Source organism: Humulus lupulus, chromosome 2, assembly GCF_963169125.1.
Source record: "Humulus lupulus chromosome 2, drHumLupu1.1, whole genome shotgun sequence".
Classification (NCBI taxonomy): Eukaryota; Viridiplantae; Streptophyta; class Magnoliopsida; order Rosales; family Cannabaceae; genus Humulus; species Humulus lupulus.
The window spans coordinates 258,118,019-258,140,133 of NC_084794.1; the positions used below are offsets into that span (position 1 = coordinate 258,118,019).

At 32.3% G+C, this 22,115-nt stretch overlaps 2 protein-coding genes across 2 annotated transcripts; both read right to left on the bottom strand.

The window, feature by feature from the left end:
- Positions 1-6,146: 6,146 nt before the first annotated feature.
- LOC133819270 (uncharacterized) lies at positions 6,147-8,829 on the bottom strand. Its single transcript, XM_062252468.1, has 2 exons — positions 8,527-8,829; positions 6,147-8,407 (listed from the first exon to the last, which is right to left on the bottom strand). The coding sequence occupies exon 2, from the start codon at positions 8,405-8,407 to the stop codon at positions 6,512-6,514; it is 1,896 nt and encodes a 631-aa protein (XP_062108452.1). The 5' UTR covers positions 8,527-8,829; the 3' UTR covers positions 6,147-6,511.
- Positions 8,830-13,897: 5,068 nt separating this feature from the next.
- Positions 13,898-19,019, bottom strand: LOC133819271 (UPF0613 protein PB24D3.06c). The gene is made up of 9 exons (XM_062252469.1): positions 18,523-19,019; positions 17,614-17,690; positions 17,266-17,371; positions 16,206-16,298; positions 16,042-16,107; positions 15,122-15,267; positions 14,721-14,829; positions 14,386-14,450; positions 13,898-14,304 (listed from the first exon to the last, which is right to left on the bottom strand). The coding sequence occupies exons 1-9, from the start codon at positions 18,919-18,921 to the stop codon at positions 14,157-14,159; spliced, it is 1,209 nt and encodes a 402-aa protein (XP_062108453.1). The 5' UTR covers positions 18,922-19,019; the 3' UTR covers positions 13,898-14,156.
- Positions 19,020-22,115: the final 3,096 nt, after the last annotated feature.

Sequence of the window (22,115 nt, forward strand, 5' to 3'; positions counted from 1 at the left end):
AACCAACATTGATACCCTTACTGTCAAGGTATACAAAGTAGTTTTTCCCCCGACAAAACCTGCTATTTCACCCATCTAATCTCTTCTATCAGATCTCACAGCCTTATTCACATACCAACGAATGCCTGTTGCGACTTTCAGGGGCAGATGGAGGATTCTAACCCTAGCTATCATCTGCAACCCTCACTAGAACAATATCAGGTCCAATTAACCATTCTGACCACATACAATCTTAATCAGTCTGCCATCACCGACTAAACCCCCCAACCCTGATGTTAATATCCAAAACCATCCCACGGGCAGATCCAAACAACCACAATAATCATACACACATAAAGCATATCAAACACCAATCTATATTACTAGGCACTGGTTATAAAATTTCATTGCAACTAAATACAATCATATTCATCATGCTTTCCACATATCAATAAGAAGACAAGGCATACAAGTTCAATCTAAATAGTTAACCACATGCAATCCATATGCAAATCATTATCCAAATATCCATCCACATGCAATAGCAATGCTAATCAGCACACCTTAATATCATCACACAACAGTCAAGGGCCAGGCCCTATCAAAATATCATGCTCCTTATTAAGCATATAAATTAATGCATCCATATTTCATTCAAGCACTTAAACATATAATCTCATGTATTCAACTACAAAACCCTGAGTCAATATTTTCTTTAGCGGCGAGTGTACATGTCCAGCTAGTCTTCAGGAACCTTTAAACCTAGACCACTCTGATACAAGGTTGTAACACATTGGGTAATCAAGGTCGTTACACTGTGTGTTTAAAACTGTGCAATACTTGATAATCAAGTCATTTAAATAAAAAGTGAATCTAAAGTCATGAACAGGTTAGGATTAAAATATTTTGGTTATAAACAAATCGTTTTCATTAAAATGAAAGTTTAGTACATGGGATCCCAAAACAGGGCTTAGAGGACATATTTACAAAATTTCCAAAAGGTATAAATAAACAAGGCCACTCTATTTGCATGTGTGATTAAGGCTGTTATTTCTAGGCATGCACTTTATGATTTGATGACATGATAATACTGATCATGAGCATATTGAGTTTTCTTGCTGGGCTTCGGCTCACGGGTGCTATGTGGTGCAAGTAAAGGCAAAAGAAAGTTGGACCATCCTTGAGTTGGAGAGCTTAGGTGAAGATGTGTACATATGCGGCTGCTCGACCTCCAAGGTCGAGGGTTTAAAGAGAAACTAGGGTTAAACCATGTTTTGTCGCTTAGATCGGCTGGTTGTAAATATTTTCTTGTAATGAACCTTTAAATTATATTTTTGGGATCCCAATGTATAAAATAAACGTTTTAGTGAAACATTATATCTTAACCAAAATTATTAACCCTAAACCGCTAATCATACTTAGTTACACGATTGTGGCCAAATGACTCAATTAGCGAGTTTAGCACTGTTTAATAGGCACACCGTAATGGTCCTTGGAGTTTAGGGCGTTACAACTTGGTATCAGAGCGAGCCAAGGTTAAGGGTTCCTGAAGACAAGCTGAGCATGTACACTCATCACTGAAGATAGCTTCACTCAGGGAATGGTAACTATTTCTGTAGTTATGTGCTTAACTGCTTAAATAGAATGTAAATGCTTTACCTGCACATTGTATTAGGGAGCATGAGATTCTGATAGAGCCTGAATCTTGACTATATGATTATATGCTCTGTGAATATATATATATATGTATATATATATATATATGAATGTGATTACATGATTACCTGCTCCGTGATTATATTATTGTGATATTTTTCATGTTGGAGTTGGAAGCATGAGGTGAATGTGGGAAGAGCAGGGATTGTGATTGATGTATGAATGCCATGGGCATGTTTTTAGCACTGCAGTGGGTTTGTGATTGTAGTGTGGTAAGATTATTTATGTGGGGAAAGCTCTTGATATGCTTATCATGATTAATGGGTCAAGTTATTGACTGCAAATTCAATCAGCAAATTTGTATCCAAGGAAAATAATGAGGCCTAGTGGTGGTTATACTGAGGCTGGGACTTTCAGCCAGGGGTTGAGTTTGTCATCTGCCCCTCAGAATTTCCAGCAAATGCTTACATATTTGCAATTAAGATTGTAGAGGCAAGAGGAAGAGATCAGGTGTTTGAAGCAACAGCAGAATCTGTTGGAAAACACCTCTTCCTTTGTTATGCCAAGAGTGGCACCAGTTTTGGCTCAGCCTAGGGTTGAGAGCAGGTGGGAATTTCTCTGTGGAAGATTCCAGAAGTATTACCCTCCAGTCTTTGAGGGAGGCCTAGATCCATTCAGAGCTGAGCAATGGATGGGCATGATCAGTTCCATTCTTGACAGTATGGGGCTGGTAGGTCACGATAGGGTGATCTGTGCTACATATGTATTGCGGGATGATGTCCGGACGTGATGGGAAGTAATATCCCAGACACGAGACACAGCTGTGATAGACTAGAAAGAATTTAGGCAGCTGTTCAATGAAAGATACTATTGTGATGCAGCCAAGACTGCTAAGATGAATGAGTTTCTGAATCTCGTTCAGGGAAATGCAACAGTAACCGAGTATGTTAACAGATTTGATGGGTTGGTTGAGTTCGCTTTTGAAATGGTACCCACAGATGTAGCTCCGAAGGAATAATTTATCCAAGGATTGAATTCCAGGATAGTTCAGGGCATTAGAGTTGCCCCAGTGCATGAAACCTCTACCTACGCTCAGGTGGTAGGGAAGGCTCTTGCTGTTGAGAGCGCAGGAAATCCGACTGAAAAGGAGAGTGTTGGAGAGCATGGAGCTCAGATAGTGGTACCTCCACTTATTGGATCAAGCAAGAAGAAGGAGTGGAAGACTGATATAGAATGCACTCGGTGTAAGAGGCGTCATCTGGGAGAATGCCGAGCAAAGGCATGTTTCTTATGTGACATGATTGGGCACTTCAAGAAGAATTTCCCAAGGCTAAGAAAGAATGAGCAAAAGGGGATGGACAGCTCGACTCTAGCTCGAGTGTTCGTTCCGGTGCAATCAGAAACTAAGACTGAGACTAGTTCCTCAGGGATGGCAGGTCAGCTTTCTAGTTTTGATTCTGTATTATGCTGACTGGTTTTGGTGCCATGCAGTTTCTTTGTTTGTTGCATATAGAGAAACATAGAGTTGTTGTGCAGATCACATGGTTATGTTGTGATGGGAATGTAATATTGTATTGGAGATTTAAGAAATGAGGTGAATTTTTGTGGAAATGAATCATCAGTTGGTTTGATAAGTTGGTTATGACTGACTTCAGAATGATCCAGGATATGGATTGGTTAAGTAATTATGGGGCAATGTTAAATGGCTAGGACAGGATAGTAACTCTTGGGTTTGAGAGTAGGAAATCCTTGTGGTAGCTGGCACTGTGCATGAACTTCGTATGTTTATGACATCTGTATCTAGAGCTAGAGTTTTATTGCAGGGGGATGCATAGAACTCTTAAGTCATAGTGTAGACAGAGTATCCATACATCAACTATTTTTAGTTTCTAATATATATCACAATGTTCTTTAGTGAATTTGATGAAGAAAACGAACTCCAATCACTTGATGAAAAACAAACTATCACACAAATTTATAAGATAAAAAAATAATGTATGATTTTATTATTTTTAAATAAATATGATTTAATTATTTAAATTATCATAAAATATCTTTAAAATATTCTATTTTAATTAATTAATATATTTATTTTTGTTTAAGTTTATGTTTGTTCTAGTTTTTGAATTTGGCAGTGACAAAAAATATTATATTTTATATGTTTAATATAATATTAAGTTTAAGTTTAATTAAATTTTATTTAAATTAAAAAATATATAGTTTTATTAGTTTTAAATAATTATTATTGTAAAATATTTCAAAAATATCTTATTTTAATTTGTTTAATTTATTTAAGTTGAAGTCATGTTTACAATCTACCTTTAAATATAAAAATATTCTGTTAAATATAAGAATATTTCGTTAAAATTAACAAAAAAAATCGTTAAAACCAAAAATTTACTTTATCTACACACTTTTTATATGTAGTAGAGATATATTAAATCTAGGCATGTAGTTGACATGTTTGGCAAACTAATAAAATAAGGTTTTTTTTTAAAAAAAAATCATGTCTATACATTATTATCTGTCATCAAAGATTCTGATAAACTGTAGTCAAATGCTATTATAAGTTAATATTAAATTTATTATCTGTACATAATTTGCTTATTTTAAAATAAGAAAGTAATAATATGTGATATTACACACCGTTGTTCATAAGAAATGTGATATTATAGCAGTGAGGAGGTGGTATTTGACCTTCACGAAGAGTGTCAATTATATATCAAATATCTAGCTATCATATATACCCAAGTTGCTTAATAATAATAATAATAAATGTGTAAATTTCTCTTCTTTTTTCCCCCTTAATTGCAGTTTCTTATCCTAATGATGTAAGGGAAATTTATAAAAATGCACTAAAAGTTAAAAAAAATCTGAAAAATACGGTACTTTACAAAAATACGGAATTTTTGGATAAAAACACGGAATGGCAAAATTGTAAATACTGAGTGGCAAAATCATAAATAAAAGCTGTAAAATACAATTTCTTGTGATCAACGTTTACAAACTAGTAAATATATGTTACGAACTTGTAAATATCTGTTACGTGTTTGTAAATAATATTTACAAAATCAGTTATAGAATTATAGATTATTTTTTTTTTTGTAGATAAAACTTACAAACAAATTCGTAACTAAATATTTTATTTTTGTAACAATAATTTACAAATCTAGTTTTACAACTAAGAAAGATATTTTTGTAACTAATATTTACGAAAATATTTTATAGTTAAGAAATCATAAACAAAATATACATAAAATTATTATACTTTTTCATATTGTTACAATATTGTACCAAAAAATTACATGAAACATCATATTTATGCTATACAACTTAAAAATATAAATTTAAGATATTCATTATTTATAAAACACTTTATTGAATATAGTGGTGAAATACAATATTTTTCTTTAAACAAGTTTTACATTTTTGTAACAACAATTTACAAAACTAATTTCACAACTAAAAAGTTTATTTTTGTAACTCACATTTATATAAACATTAATAAATTAATTTAACATGATTATTACAAAGATTTACAAAACTAATTTTTTAACTTTAAATATATTTTTGTAACAAAACTTGAAACTTGGATTAGATTATGATTTTGATTTAACATGGAGTGTTGAGACTTGACTAGCTATGATTTAAAAAATATATATAATATTTTTATAAAGAATAATAATATTGTGATTATCTTTAACTATATATTGTAACATATAGTTATTAATATTAATTTTAATTAACAGTATATTTGTAATTTGTATAAATATTTATTTATTTTTTGAGTAATTGTATAAATATTAATAAATATATTTATTTTAAATAAAATAAATTACTCTATTTTATTTTATTTTATTGAAGGTAGTAACTATAATTATTATTACTTTTATTATTATATTATTTGATATGCCTAATTCTTATTAAAAGTTGAAATAAAAAAGTAAAACAAAAAGGGTTAATATATATATATATATATATATACGGGTGGTAAGTAGTGAATGCATTACCGTATAAAACGAATTTTTTTTAGATTACGGTAGAAGATGTAAGGTCCTAGTGAATTATGGCCCAAGTCTACTCACACACCATGATTGGTTTATTATTATTTTAAAATTTGTTTACATTTGAATATGTAGAACATATGATATGATCAATGGGATTAGCTACTAACTTAAGAACCATTATTGTTCTGTTTGAAACTCGTTAATAGTACACATGATACATGCTCAAAAATAATTTTTTTTAAATCTGAGCTATAGTTGTATGGTTTTGGTGAACCATTAGCTCTTTTTGATCAACAACATCCACACCTTTAGCAGCTTTGAAAGAATTGCCAAAGTTATTACAAGTCATAGTAAAAAGTATTCTTCATTCACAAGTCCTAGTAACTTTCTAAAAGTTTACATTTTTGTATTTATAATATGCTTTTTTATGAGAAATGAAAAGGCAATTCAATAGGGCAGAAGAAGTTAAACCCCACAAGCAAAGGAAGTTTAACCAGAGAGAGATTTGAGCTAATTCAACACATTCTTTCATTAAGTAATTAAAACTCCTCATAATAATCTACAAGCGTGGGATATGCATGTATCTAAAAATCAATACTTACACCAAAAAATTAAGAATGCCAGCCATTTCTTTCTCAAATGAATCAATATATCGAACACACTAGACTATACCTCAGATTTACTTCCTCTCTGAGTAACAAAGCTATTCTAGAACTCCTTCTTGCCTCCTGCCGTGCATTTCAGGCAATGCCTGAATTTATATTCACTTTGTAGCGCCACAAAGCCAATTCCCTCTTGTTCAAAAGACTGGAAATGGATTCAAAACCGCTGCAGATTTGAACTGCAACATAACATATTTGCATAACTTTCTATCTTACACATAGAGCATTCAACAGAACATGAGCCAACATGAGGTCTACAAAATACTGGTGCCCGATTTGGCCGTCCCGCCATCTCATCTTTGCTGGACCCCGGCCATAGTGAACCCCGTCATTGCAACGGTTATCAAAATGCCATGGAAAAGTCATGTCAAAGTTATCAATCACACCAGATACAACCCCAGCTTGCCTAAACTTCTCCAAAACTACCCAATTGAAAGCCTCCATCTTGCTTGGGTTGAAGGCCAGAGATCTTGCATACCCACCAGTGGCTATTGTGGTACGGTAAAAAACTTTTGGGGCTTTCAGTCCCCTTTGCCTCACAGAATCCAAAACTTCTGCCCAAAACGAAGCTGCATAAGTTGCTCCTTTGGAGAATGCTCTAATGGTAGACCAAAAGATTCCATCATGTAAACCAGAATTCATAATTACAGTGTCTGGAACTGTGTCTTCAGAGAAGTACTTCTTTACCAAGTTCCTAAACCCTTCATCTTTCAAAGAATTCAAGCCTTGATAGTTCTGTGTTTCGTTCCAATGACCGTTGAATATGCTTGTGATTCTAACTGTTTGAGAAGGGTTCTTAGGATTAGTGAAATTCATATCGAATCGTCTAGGTACCGAGTGTATCTCAGGCAGATCCAAGACAAAATTGAGAATGTTCCGAATTGTGTCCACGTGATTAGAGTCTCCCCAGAAGAAAATCCATCTGTTACTCAAGCAATTCCAAGCAGAATCAGCTGAAAACAATCTAAAAGAACAATGTGTTGAGTAAACCCAACCATTACTCTCCAAAGACCCCAGTGAGCCATCACACCATGGCTTCTGGCATGGAAATTTCGCAGCCAGGCATCGGTACCGGCCATCATTTCCAATTTCACAAGCATCATTTCTTCCATGCCTAGTCCACCTTCCAGACCAAATGTCTCTACCAAAATCAGATTCCTTGCAAAATGGAATCGTTGGCAATTGAGCAGAGCTGCTATTATAGAACCTGATTTGAATCTTACGAACCTCTCTATCATAGGCAAATCTAGAAGGTGAAAACTTAAGACCCTCAAAGTGCCTAAAAAGAAGTATTATAGTAAGATTGTAAGTACCTACGAAATCTGGGTGTACTTGAAGTGAAACGGAGTAAGACCCATTACTAAAATCTTTCACTAGAGGCCTAGATTTCCATGAATCCCCAGAAAGATCAGTCTCAAAGTAATCCCCACCTAAACAACGAGGATTCTTAACCTCATCCAACGCTTGAAACCCAAATTCATGGATTTTACCGGCTGGCAACTCGATCAAATCCTGACCGTCCAAGCCAGGAATAGCAATCTCCACCGTCCTAGAATCCCTGCAAGGCAATCCTCCAGGACTTAACCACCGGGCCAGGAGATTAGACGTCACGTTTGGCTCTAACTCAGCTTCAACCCAACTCAAACTCACCGGGGTTGGAACTACTACAGGACGAGTTAGATTCTGGTCCGACTCACTAGAAATAATAGACGAGTTCTGACTCAAAAGTGGCTCGTAATGAGTTAGATTAAGTGGGGTATCAAAATTGAAGTGAGTACTCAACCGGGTCGAGTTGGTTTGGTTCTGGCTCTGGTTCTGGGTCTGGTTAACCACAATGCTGGAAGAGTTTAAACGCAAACCGCCATTGATATGGGTGAGATTATCTAGCCCAGTGGTACTAACCTTCATAGTGAGGAAATCTTGGTTAGACTTCCAAGCTTCAAGAAAAGTCCTTATGGTGCAACCGTCGATGCTCCAAACCACAACCATGCCGACAAGAACCAGACTCGTCAGAATCCCAAATCGCCAATGGAGCAACGGACTCGACCAAGGAAGACATGGGTTCGTTAAGGATGAAGACCAGTTTACTCCCTTCTCCTTCATCTGCAAAAATGAAAGAAACTAAAAAATATTAAAATATTAAAATATAAAATAAACTCAAGTAGTATTTACTCATAAAGATCAAAACTTTACAAAAGAAAAGCATCATTTCAAGTCCTTACGATTTTCTCGAGAAAATTATACACACGATTACCCCACTATCTTTCGAGAAAATCAATTGTTGTAGTTCATAGATATATACTGTAAATGTTTTTATATATTTTTTTTGTAGAGAGGAATGTTTTTCAAGAACATACGGCGATTAGACACAGTAAGAAAGAATGGTTATTACTTATTTTGTTATGTCTTTTTTTTTCCAGTGGAATAAAATCTATAATATATATATGAGGAAAAAAATAGTAATGATGATTAAAAAAAATTAAATTTTTATTTAATATAAATAAATGGCCTACGCGGTCGATAGAAGTTGGGAACCCAAGAATACTAGGACAGAAAAGCTCGTGAAGGAAGACAAAAAAAAATATATAAAAAAATTTATGACGAAAATACCCTTGAAAAGTTGGTGAAATTACTTCCATGGTAGAAGGAATAGTGTAAGACCACCGACAAAATGGAGGTGACTAAGAGCAGGGGTATTTATGTCATTTGGGGTGCTCATTATTGAATTAGTTGTTCATTTACGCATCAAAATGGGCATCACGTGAAGATGTCGTTTGTTTGATTGGGTTGCTATGCCTAATCTAATGAATGTGAACCCAAGAGCTGAGCCATGAAGTAAGGCCTATGTTGTGGTGTTGTGCCAACCAAATCCCACTACCATGCACATTAAATCAAAATTTCATTAATTAATTAACTGTATTATTGGTTGCATTTAGTTAAATTAAATTTGGTAGTTATGACCTTAAATTTGTTGAAGTTAATGATGAAAACCCACCCAAAAAAAGAAGAAGGTTAATTGCATATAAATACAAGTGGTTTTGTCATATTTTGTCTTGACAACAACTTGAATATTAACCATAATTAATTATTAGGACCATAAATTCCGCAAGTTTCTAAGAACAACATTCCAAGAATGATTTTTTTGGGGCGTTAGCATTGATATGTATGAGGAAAAAAAACATATTATGTTGACAACTAATTAAATATAACTATTAATTCAAGATGGAGAAAGAGTTAAACCTTGTTCTTTTGGTTGTGTAACCAAACGATGATCTTGAGATAATTGGAGAAAAATAGGTGAAGGTGCGAACTTTCTTTTTTGATCAATTAATAACAAGTTTTGATGGTTCATCATGGATCACCTGCAAAAAACAAAAATAACAATAATAATAATAATGAAACCTCTAATAATGAGATAGTTCAAAGATTGAGAGAATAGTTAGGGATTATATTTCTCTTTAATTTCCTCATATTTAGTATTTATGCTAATTAACGGTCTTGCTTAAGAATGCCAGTTTTTTTCTTCCCTTATTTTTGTTCTCACCAACTTCATACCTTAATTGATACCTTGATTCTCTATAAATATCATATTACCCTTTTTATCTAATTTGTCATTCATAGTCAATATAGTATCGGAGACCTTTTCCATTACTTAATTATAGTCAACTCATGATTAATTGGTAATTACACAATTAAATACATCCCCAAGCCTAACATTCCATAGGTGTAGTAAAATCCACCCCCAACATTTCTTCACAAAATAAAAATAAAATCCAGCCCCACATTATATTCGGGTGTTTATTGTAAACTAATATATAATAGGTATCTAATTTTTTTAGAATGTTTTTCAAGAAGATTGAGCAGGGAAAGAAAAATCCAAATGTTACGCATTTAATGTTGATATCTGTAAAACTCAATAGTTATGTGTTGAATATTATTGCTTATTCTAAATTTGAGAAAATGTGAAATGAGAAACGCTAAAATACATGTGAATTTCCACTTTGCAAGAAGAAAAGCATGCAATCTTAAAGAGAAATTGGTGTGGAGGGGTTTCAAACATGTTAATTACACCCTTTTTGACTTTTGCCTTTTTCTTTTTTGCTTTTCAGTTTTTCAATGGAAATTAGCAATAATTTTCTTCCATATATATCGGCCGAGAGTTTGATCGGCCTACTCCCACTATTTTATACTTTTTGAAGAATCACTATAAAATAAAAATAAGCTGAAATTACACTAAATATGGAAAAAAAATTAACTTTGAAATATATGATAATTGTTTTCTTTTATGGTATATATCTTTTGTTTATATTTTTGTGAGAGATATTTATGATATATTTGTAATATTTTATTTGTATACCACATATTAATTTTATACAATTTTAGTAACTAGTTTTAATATATTTTGAGATTATTTTTATAATTTTAATCTATTTATAATATTTTTTTTATCATTCAAATTTTATAAAACTTTTTTTTTACATTATTTTTTGAAAAACAAAAACTAAGACCTTCTTTACTATACTTTTTATTATCATTTATTCTTTTTATTTTCTTTCATTTTTTATCTTCTTCAACATTTTTCCGCAGTAATCGGTTACTATTATCAAAACAAATTTTATTTTTTTTATTTGATGTGGTAGTAATCATATGTCATTGTCAATTTTTTCAATGATATGTGGTAACCAGTTACCACTATCAAAATCATTTTTATTTTTTAAGTAATGTGGTGGTAACTGGTTACAACTATAAAAGTAATTCTAATTTATTTAGAAATGTAACACAGTCAAAATAAAAGTTGAATTGTACGAGGTTACTTAGTTAGAAATGGAAAAAAATAGATATGAAAAAAATAAATTAAATTGATCGTGATGGTAACTAGTTATAGTTAGGTTTGAAAAAAAATCTGAAAAAAGGAACCAATTGCGATAGTAACCGGTTATTACTTATCCAGACTAAGAAAAAAAAATGAAATCCTAACAAAAATTCTAAATTGATCATAATCGTAATTGGTTACATAGTTATGTTTTTAAAAAAATCAGATCTGAAAAAAAAAATCTAAATTGATCATTATCGTAACTGGTTATAGCTAGGTTTAAAAAAATAAATCAAATAATGAATAAAAAGAATCAGCCGCCATGGTAAGAACCAAAGGGGGTGGAGTTGCATCATCGTCGGAGGGGTGGGTGGCTGCATCGTCGGTGGTGGGCTGAGAAAAAGGAACCAAGTGTAGGAGGAGATGAGAGAGTGAGAGTTTTGTGTAAAAATATGGTAATCTATTTTTTATATTTTATGGAATTCTCATATTTTAAACTTATTTTTTTTGCAAAACTCATCATATTTTGTAGTATTTTTTTTACCCATAAATATAGAAACTCACCTACTTTTTCTCATATTTATGTAAACTTCTCTAAAAATAAATAGCCAAATAAAATAAGATGTTAAATCTAAGAACCGTTAAACATAATAAAGGAGTTATTGGAAGCAAAGCAATATGTTTTTAATGTTATAATATATTATAAATAATGCCCTAATTTGGCTAAACTAAGTAGTATTTATATGTGTTTTTTTTCATTGAGTATAAGATAAGGAAAAAAAATATAACATTTAGTAATAAATGATGCGTTAATTAATTGTACTGTTTGTGTTTGTTAGGCACTTGAGAAAGTGACTAGTTTGTTAGAGTTGGTAAACCATCACACTTGAGGGTGCTGATGAAAAATATTAAGTGTACCAGAATGTTATTTATCATTATATGATTCCACAAATTAGTTTATCTTAATTATTTAATAACTACTGAACAATTTAATATTTTAGCAAGAAGTCAATCAATATTTTATTTTAATATCCTTTGTTGATAAGAACTTGAAGTAGTTCACGAATTCAGCCAACATATTGCTTAAAATAAATGTTTACCAATACTTTTCTCAGTGCTTTGACAAAATATTCAATTATTTATCAAATACAAAATAGTGGGATAATTACTCTAACCCATAAGGACAATAAATATAGGTGCAGTATATTTATGTTTGGTTTTGGAAGCTTGCTAATCATATTAAATTCTTGGGAGTTCACATCTCAAGAACAGCCAAATAGGTACCCCATGAGAGCTGGACTCTTGTATGTAATCTTGGTATACAGTTGGAGTTAAAGACCAAAAAAATCTAGGGACCAGATTCGCCAGAACAAGAATGACCTTTCTCCCAAAATGTTTATTTATAGAATTTTATTTTGGTTCCCAATTATGACCGGAGATGAGACTACAAGAGGTAATTTAATACCAAATTGGGGCTGAGAACCTTCAACTTTCCTTCGAGTGATTTGTGGACCAGAGATCGCATTTAATAAAATTGATTTTGTATTTATAGTGTTTGTGAAGGACAACTTGGTTTGTTTTGGTTTGTACACCAGTCTAAGAAAATTGCCTTGTAATGCAGATAGGTTAAAATAACACTTGTGTGCCCCATCAATACACAAACACAATACAATTACAAGTAAATTTTACAGTATAAGATTCGTTACGTGTAATGCCCCATAAGATTACTGTTAAAGTATGAGACTTTTACTTGTTAAGAAAGAAAAAAAAATCGTAGGACTTTGGATTTGTGGTGACTATATTGGTGTGGCACCAACCCCACCAACCACCAACCAACTGTGGTTTTTGGCCAGTGGCAAGGCAAACTAAAACGAATTTGGGTGATATCGTAATTCATTTGAATTGGAGAGTGTTAATGTTCAAATTGTAAAGGTGATTAAACTTAAATGACTTATATAACACGTACACACGGAGCGACTAGTTTCGGTGCCATCGTTCATTAGTAAAGTAATGCAATTTAGGCTAAGGTACATGATACGGAATGATGACCTAAATTGACTAACTATTATAATCTACATCTTTTATGACAACTTATAACATCTTGTAAAATGAAAAATATCGATGTGCCAGCCAACTGAAATCGCTTTGAACATCTTTAAGCCCCATATTTCTCGTACAAATATGTAAAATCTTCCTCTAGGGACAATTTAGAATCAAAGAACTGAGTTCTTAACCTAGTATCTAAGAAAAAACATTTCTCAAAGTCTTGTATCTAACTCAAGTTAAAGGGTAGTGTAATCAAATTGGAATATGTTAAAAAAAGAATAATTGGTAAAAATGGCCTACTTAAAAAAAAAACATGATGAAATTTAAAGATAAATAATAATAGAAGACTTCAACAGGAAGACTGAGCTATATGGAATCATCTTATACAGACAAAAATGAGAACACAACAATTTTCTCTCAGAAAATGATTGATTGTGCTAAATTTTGGCTGTTGTGTTTTGTATTCTTTTGGCTACAAATATTCTAGCAAGCTTCATATGTTATGTAGATAAAACCCATGAAAGCTGTGATGAGCAATGGCGGGACAAAGATTAGTATTTAATCGTGAGAAAATGCTTTCTTTTGTGGAAATTGGAGATGCCACGTATTTTAACAAAGAATAAAATAATCATTATCGAGTTCCTTATCTCAGTTTTTAAACCAACCAGAAAGATGAACATGAATGTACAAGTTTACAGCAAAAAAAAAAAGTTCTGCAAAGACGACAAAACCAATCAACAGAATAACTCCAAGCTTCGATGAGAAAGTCTAAGCATGATGGAAAAGAGATAAAATGTTCCCACTAAATTAATGGGATGACACCGGCTCACCAATCAGATCACTCATCCAATGAAATTTAAACAGATATTATGTAGTCATTGACAAAAGAAAAAAAAAATCTGCACAATTGAATTAGACAAAACATTGAATTGAAAACAATAAGAATAACAAAGCAAAAGGATTACAAAGGCATTACATTACCAATGCTAAAAACTAATTCCAAGGATCATCCCAACCCTTGGGGCCATCTCTCTTAACAAAGTCAATGATAGCCTTGACAGCTTCATCTACTCTGTTTGAGAGGGAGTGATTTCCATATTCCACTTCAACTTTTTCTGCTCCCCCCATTGCTTTGCACAATCTGTCAAATTTACCCCCACAATCATTGTTGTGGCATAAAATTATGTAGTAAAAGAAAAAAGGAATAATTCCCTTATTTTACCTTTCAACCAATGCCTTTTTGTCGACATAGTCTGGCACATACTCATCTGCCATCGAAAATATTACCTGCAAAAAAAAAAAAAGCTTGATGTTATAATGTGCTGTTGCTACTTGGAGACCCCGAACAAAGATTATCTTATTGGCCATATTTACTTTACCCCTGTTTGGAATTTTATTCTTTCTTACGTGGTTTAAGTGAACAAGTTGCCTGAACTGAAACTATAAATTGTTTTCCACGTATGTTGAATTTAACTACCTATTGGCAGCATTTTAATTTATGTTTATATACATTCTAAATATTTTTGCAAAATACAGAAGAAGATATGGAGATTCTACCTGGCAAGGAGTGTTAGACATGTGTCCAAGTCTCGTTCTCAGTTGGTCATCACTAAGGTCCGAACTGAACATGTCATCATCTCCCATGTATGAGCACAGGGAGTGATATCTGCAAAGGTCATTAGTTCTTTAGGAAGGAAGAAGTAGCACTAGGAAAATGAAATCTGGCATGTGAATGTGAAATTCTTTTAGTTGCCAATTTTATCATGAGCTGGATAAACCGATAAAGTAGAGATGCATCATATTTATACTGAAAACCTTCCAAATAAGCAAAGGTAAAATGAACTATGAATACATTGACAATAATAAAGTTGATACAACTAATAGAAATCGAAATCCTACAAAGCAAATAATGTAGACATAACTATATGGTGTGGGTAAAAAAACATGAGGATACTAACCTAATGGCAGTTATTGGGGCAGTTGGATCTGCTTCCCTAGGCATTAGTTCTGAACCACGGCCTTCACTTATCATGGACGAAGCCAAGTCAATCATACCAGCTGTTTCCGGAAGAGTTGCTCTGTACTCTCGATCACTTACTGGGGCCTGACCATTTCATTACAGAAAAGCATTTTGCAAGTGAAAACGAGTAGGCAATAAGAGGAGAATGGGTGTTGTAGAAGTCAATAAGAACCTCCATATGCCAATTATAAGGCGTCGATTAATGAAAGAAAGAAAGAATTTAAAAATTATTTTGTTTATTCCACAACATACACATCATCTAGCACTAGTGGTATCCAAGCGCACATTTGACAATAAATGATAAAATTATGTACTGTAAGAAGACGGAGCTAATTACCATCATGACTACAATGTGTAAGCATTGCCCCTTCGACTAAACACATAGGTTATGTTTCGTAGGAAGAAAAGAAGATAGAAAATAAAGAAAATACTCTTCCCTTATTATGTTTGGTATGAGATGAATGAGAGACGAGCAAAATCCTTTCACCTATCTGGTGGGACGTAAGGAGAATTTGTTTTCGATAAATGACCAGTCTACTATTTTAGTATACAATTCTCTTCTAAAATCTCTTCAATTAGGAGGGATTGAAAATTGGTTAAAACTTAAAATTGTGGAATTGATCTTTGATCTTCATTCATTAATCTCTTCCCTCTAAAAATCATTCTTACCAAACAACCATCTTATCCCAAATCCAACAGATAATCCCTTTACCGCTCTTAAATATGCACAAAAAATAACTACAAGCAGGTCTGCTCACAGAGATATTGATTTCCATCTCTTAGCAGCAAATGAGCCAAATAGTTATTCTAATAAGGAACGCAATTCCAAACAAAAACAAACAACGAGTAGTTTAGTACCTGCAAAATGGCAGCGCGAACTGCTCGGGAGCATGCAGCATTTGTGCGCATGTAATGCACAATATCCTAGAGTAGAAACCAAAATAGTTTTATACCACAACCTTCAACGATGACTGTTCAATTTTACTTCACATGCAGTTCAAGTTTAGAATCATAGCACTAACCTGGCAGCCAGTACTATGACCAAGTAGAACAACACCCTCGGAATCTTCTTTGTTTATAAGATGACTTATTAGTTGATCAACCTCCATAGCATCCTTTATGATACAAAAGATAATAATAGCTTTATAGTAAATCAGACAAATAAGTAGATCTATTGCACAGCAAACCAGTCACCCAAAAGATAAAAGCAGGTACGGCTGGAAATCATATGCAGGAAATTAGTTCGATATGATCAAAAGTAAAAATAAAAACCTTAAACATGGAAGATGGCTAGTCACAGACTAATGGGTCAAAAACGCTGAAAATTCAAATAACTACAGCCTAGTATTGTAAGGTAATAGCTACAAGATGTAGGATAAACAATATTTAGAATTGTTTTGTATTTTGCTAGTGTTATTAACTGTATTGATAGTTATTGATTAATCCTGAAATCCAGAATTGACAGTTTTTTCCTATTTTGGGGTTTTCCCCTTCTTTGCCGTCGACTTGGCTTAAATAAATCTAATTAGCTGCATCAATACACCAACTGTAAAATGCTTGACTTGATTCTTAAAGCACAGTAGATTTCTTCTTGTACGACATATAATTTTCCCTCAAGCCACTGCTTTTAGCAAGTACTAGAAGTAAATGCTAAACATGAAAATTAAGTTCCTTAGAATGAATACAATATGAAAAAAAGGAACTCCTACATGAATTTTCCTATTGAAATAAAACAATTAACAACAGATTACATCCAGAAACTTTTAATTTGCAAAAGCTACTCGATACTCTTGTTTATCCTATCTTCTTTTCTTTTTTCATTTTTTGGCCAGAAATGACAATTCACTCAAAGCCAGCAAAAGAGCACTCAGACAGAGTGCACTTGGTATTGAAATTGCAAAATGAATATCTTCCAAAATTGATATAGAAAATATAACTGACTAGTTGTCTGAAATGCTAAGAGCAGCATGTTCTTCAACTACAATCATAATACACTGCAATGGCCAACAAAGATAATAAGCATGCACTAAAAAAGTACCTATGGAAGAAAAGAGAGAGAGGAAAAACTGCACTATGATTTACCTGTTGCAAGCTGGAGGTGCCAAATCCAGAGTATGATGATGACATGAGAAATTGAACGAGTGACCACTTCTCTCTATCCAATGCAATTGCAAGGGGTTCTAAATATCTGTACATCAAAAGAGAGAGAGAGGGAGAGCGATACATGGCAAGAAACGAGGATTAGAAGATTATTTGAGAGATATATAAATGTTTTAGCCAAGAGCAGATATTGGTTGAGGTCTCAGTTTAAATTTTACTGAATATGTAAAGTTTTTCACACAGAAGATAAGAGAAAGCAAACAATAAATTGTTGCCATGAAACCAAAAGGTGCCATGCTGACACAATAAAGCTAATAGGGGAGCACATACTCTGTTGCTAGAAAACCATCAGTTAGCCCACCAATAAATATAACTTGCTGCTTGTAATCACCTGTTTTAAATGCAACCTACATGGCAAGTACAATTATCAGTACCCATCCTGTTTTAAAAACTACGTTAATTTTGAGTTGAATAATTAACACCTAACACAAAAAGAAATCCAAGAAAATAAAAAATTGATTCAAGAAGACCAAAGTCGAAGCTAATTTTCCTAATAAGTGAAACCAGAAAACAATGTTATCGCTCTACAAACTTTTCATTTTCTATATTTTGTTCTTTTAACATTTAGGATGGGGTCCTCCCGCTGAACTCCAAGAAACTCTATCAAATTATTAGAAAGGTCCAAAAGGGTCAAACTGATATCTCATGGGAACTCGTGGCAAGTGTTCTGCATAGAATAGAAGTGAGATATTAATAAACTTCTAAAACTATGGGTTATTTCACTAATTTCCAATTAGTTTTGTGCTCAGTAACTGATTCAAATGATAGTGAGCCAAAAGACCACTCATTGACTGATTTTGAGTAGCAAGCCAGTGAATCTTAATAAACCATGTACTGAACCAACCTACCAAAATGGATCCTACAATTGAATTTCTAAATTGTAGTTTATAATTGATTAATAACACTCTCTGATTCATAATTTTGATTAGAGCCCGTGCAAGAGTTAACAGTCATCTGTCTACTAAAACTAATCTCGTGCCATTTCTATAACACAATGTCAACACTTGTGAAACATCGCAGAGCTGTAAATGAACCAAAGTATTTGCAGATTTTGAAAGCTAGCAGTTACCAACCAAACAATTCAAAACACAGTCAAACAAACAAAGATCGAGGTCCACAACTAATATCACACAAATTCCGAATCAAATGAACATCCAATTACACAAAAATTTTACGAACCTGAATAGGCTTGGAGCCATACTTGAACAAAACTCCTCGGTACTGATTCTTCCGAACGACCGGACCAGCAAAGTCTCCAGAGCCAGAGCCAACAGAGTTGGTAGCCATCTTAACGGTCCCAGGCCGGTCGGACCGGCCGCGGACAATGCCGGAGAGCCAAGAACCGGTCGAAGAAGACGAGGAAGAAGATGAGGATGAAGCTGTCAAGGAAGAGGATGACGAAGTCGAAGACGACAGCGAGAGATTCATGTTAAAGAGTTCTGATTCAACTCCTTCCTTCGTCGTCCATTTCTCCGGCTTAGGTTTGAGAAAGTTTGGATATGGAGACTCAGTTTTCGCAGAGGAGTTTGTTTGTGAGGGTTCGGTTCGGTTCGGTGTAAGACTTTCTACGAATTGCATCTAATATCTCAAGGAGAAAGAAGACCCCGATGACGTGGCGGATGAGTCAGTACACGCGCCATCTTTGACAGCGGCGCGTGCGTCTGGTGAAATGTCTTTTATTTGGACTCTTGTTGGGCTCGTCTTTGAGGCCCATCTTTATACGGCTTTATGTGCAGAATAATTGCATACATTTAGGGTGGAAATTACAAATTAACCATAACAATTTGCAAAAGAGAACTCTACAAAAATATGAGAAAAAATAAATTACTTTCTATATTTATGGGCATAAAACTTATGCGACAAAATATGGTGATTTTAGGAAAAAAAAGTTTAAAATATGAAAATCCCACAAAATATTATGAACAAAATACCATAAACAAAAATACACCCTCCATTATTTTCCTCTTTCTCTTCATCTCTAACATATCTTTCACTCACTCTTTCCATTTTTCCTCACAACAATAGCAATCAACAATTTTCTCTCACAAGAATGAGAGCTCTCTCACACCAACAAATGGACGACGTACCTCCGGTCACCACCTATGCCATCTCTAATTTGTCTTATTCTTTGCGTTCTTCTTCTTCTTCGCTTTCTTCTTCATTTTTGTGTTCTTCTTCTTCTTCTTCTTTACATTCTTCTGCGTCTTCTTTGTTGTTTTAGATCTATTTTTTATTTCAGATCTAGTTTTCTTTTCCAAATTTATCTAAGTAACCAGTTACTATCACAATTTTGTTTTGTTTTCTGTGGACCTCGCTGCAACCAGTTACCTTATTTAATCTCCTTCAATGTTGTTTTAAATCTGATTTTGTTTGTTCAGATCTAGTTTTCTTTATAAAACTATCTATGTAACCAGTTATTATCACGATTTTGTTTTATTTTCATATTTGAGTTTTTTGTGGACATAGTTATAACCAGTTACCTTATTTAATCTCATTCTTCATGGTTGTTTTTAAATCTAATTTTATTTTTCAAATCTGGTTTTCTTTACAAAACTACCTAAGTAACTAGTTACCTTCTTCCTTCTTCTTTTTCTTTGTTATTTTCATATCTGATTTTGCTTTTCAGATGTAGTTGTTTTTTTTTTTAAAGAATTGGCTAAGTAACCAGTTACCAATTAATTATTATTTTGATAAAGGTAACCAGTTACCACATTCTTCTTCTACTACTTCTCAGATTAATTTTTTATTTTTTAAGTTTTTTTTTTCTAGGTTTGGCTTAGTAACTAGTTATCAATAAGTTATTTTAATAGGGATAATCGTTACCTTCTTCTTCTTCTTTATTGGTTATATTTTGATCTGTTTTTTTTGTCAAATCTGCCAGTAACCAGTGACAATTCACTCGAGTACTTGCCATGGCAGTTACAATTAATAATGGTAACCGGTTACCGCCACATTACTAAAAAATCCAAATTTATTTTTATAGTGATAACCGATTATTATTTAAAATGAAATTAAATGTCATATATACATGTCCAACAATAATCCAAAACATACATATATAAAATGAACGTAACACAAACATCATCATCACCAACACAATCAGTGAAAGTCAATTTCATCACCTCATATTTGAATGTATATATAAAAGCAATACAATAACAATAATAATATATCCATATATATAAATGTGTATTAATTTATAACCTTATATATAATAATAACAATAATATATGTGTATATATATAGGAAGCGACTACAATGCATTCACTTTTTTTACAACACCAGTGAGTCAATTTGTGTTTTCTACACCTTGATAATTTTTTTTCTAATTTTTTTATATGACAGTGTACATTGTAATTATTTAAAGCACCCTGTAAATTTTCAAGAAATTTAGAATAATTTACAATGCCGAAAATAAGGTTAAAACAGTTGACTTTTACATGCGTATACAAAAAATAAGCATTCGTGCAACAAGCTGTTTGAATCCAGTTTTCAGTACCATAATTTATTCAGAATTTCTTAAAAATTTGTAGGATGTTCTAGATAGCTACAATGTACATCATCATATAAAAAATTTGGGATTATATATATCGATGTGCCGTAAATAGAAAAAGAATGCACCGGTGTTGTAAAAAAAGTAGATGTGTTGTAATCTTTCCCTATATATATATATATGATGAAAGAAACTATATAGTTTTATCTATTAATTATATATATATATATTATTAACCTAAATATAATTAAAAAAACATAGTAATAAAAATAGAAGGGATAGATTAGATAAAGGAAAGAAAAAAATATATTTTCTCTTCTACTTGTTTGGTAAAAGGAGAGAAAAGAAAATTATTTTATCTCTATTGATTGGTATGTGATATAAAATTAACATTTTTACCCTTATATTAATATATATTTATATATATATATCTATATTTATCTTTATGTATTATTCATAATTTAAAATTTGTATTTTTCTCTTATAACTTTATCATAATTTTCATAAAAATAATTTTTTTATTATGCATACTATTCTATTTTTTCATTTATTTATATTCTAAAAAAATGCATATAAACAATGTCTAATTTAAAATTTTAAATTGAAAATAATAAAAATAAAAATATATATAATATTTTTTTTCAAGATATATAAAAATGTGAAGATTAAAATAAAATAAAATAATTTTTTATTAAACATAATAAATAATGTGAAAGTCAATGACATTTCACTTATTAAACTTCAAATAATAAAGTCATACACATTTTTTATTTGGTTTTCTCTCCATTTTGGAGAGAAAATATTTTAGGTGAGGCCCACCACATTTTTCTATCCAAATTTTTTCCGCCTCTCTTCCCTCCAACTAAACTACTCACATTTTTAGTTCTCTCTAGTTTTCTCTTCTTTCCTCCCACTTTTCATTCTTACAAAACATAGAGTAAAAGTAATTAAAAAATCAATATTTGTGTTTTAAATTAAGTATATGGTATATTTTAATAAAATTACAAAAATATAGGGAAAAATCCCATAAAAATATAAATAAATAAATTATGCCATAAAAAAATCATATTTATCAAAGTTTTACGAAAATTCTCATATTTAATGTAATTTCCTCTTTGCAAAAATACTCACAAGATCAACCCAGCCCAATGATACTAGATTTTATTTTTTTTGGGGGGAGAAATTTAGATAGTGGAATTTACATGGGGTGTGAGTATTTTTCAAAAGTTTGATAAATATGACATTTTAAATATTATGTATTTTTTATAGCATTTTCTGT

Coding starts and splice junctions, on each gene's coding strand:
- LOC133819270 (XM_062252468.1), bottom strand. CDS start 8,407: ATGAAGGAGAAGGGAGTAAACTGGTCTTCATCCTTAACGAACCCATGT.
- LOC133819271 (XM_062252469.1), bottom strand. CDS start 18,921: ATGCAATTCGTAGAAAGTCTTACACCGAACCGAACCGAACCCTCACAA. Junction 16,299..17,265: donor GCACCTCCAGCTTGCAACAG/GTAAATCATAGT, acceptor TGTATCATAAAG/GATGCTATGGAGGTTGATCA. Junction 15,268..16,041: donor TTCGCGCTGCCATTTTGCAG/GTACTAAACTAC, acceptor TGAAATGGTCAG/GCCCCAGTAAGTGATCGAGA.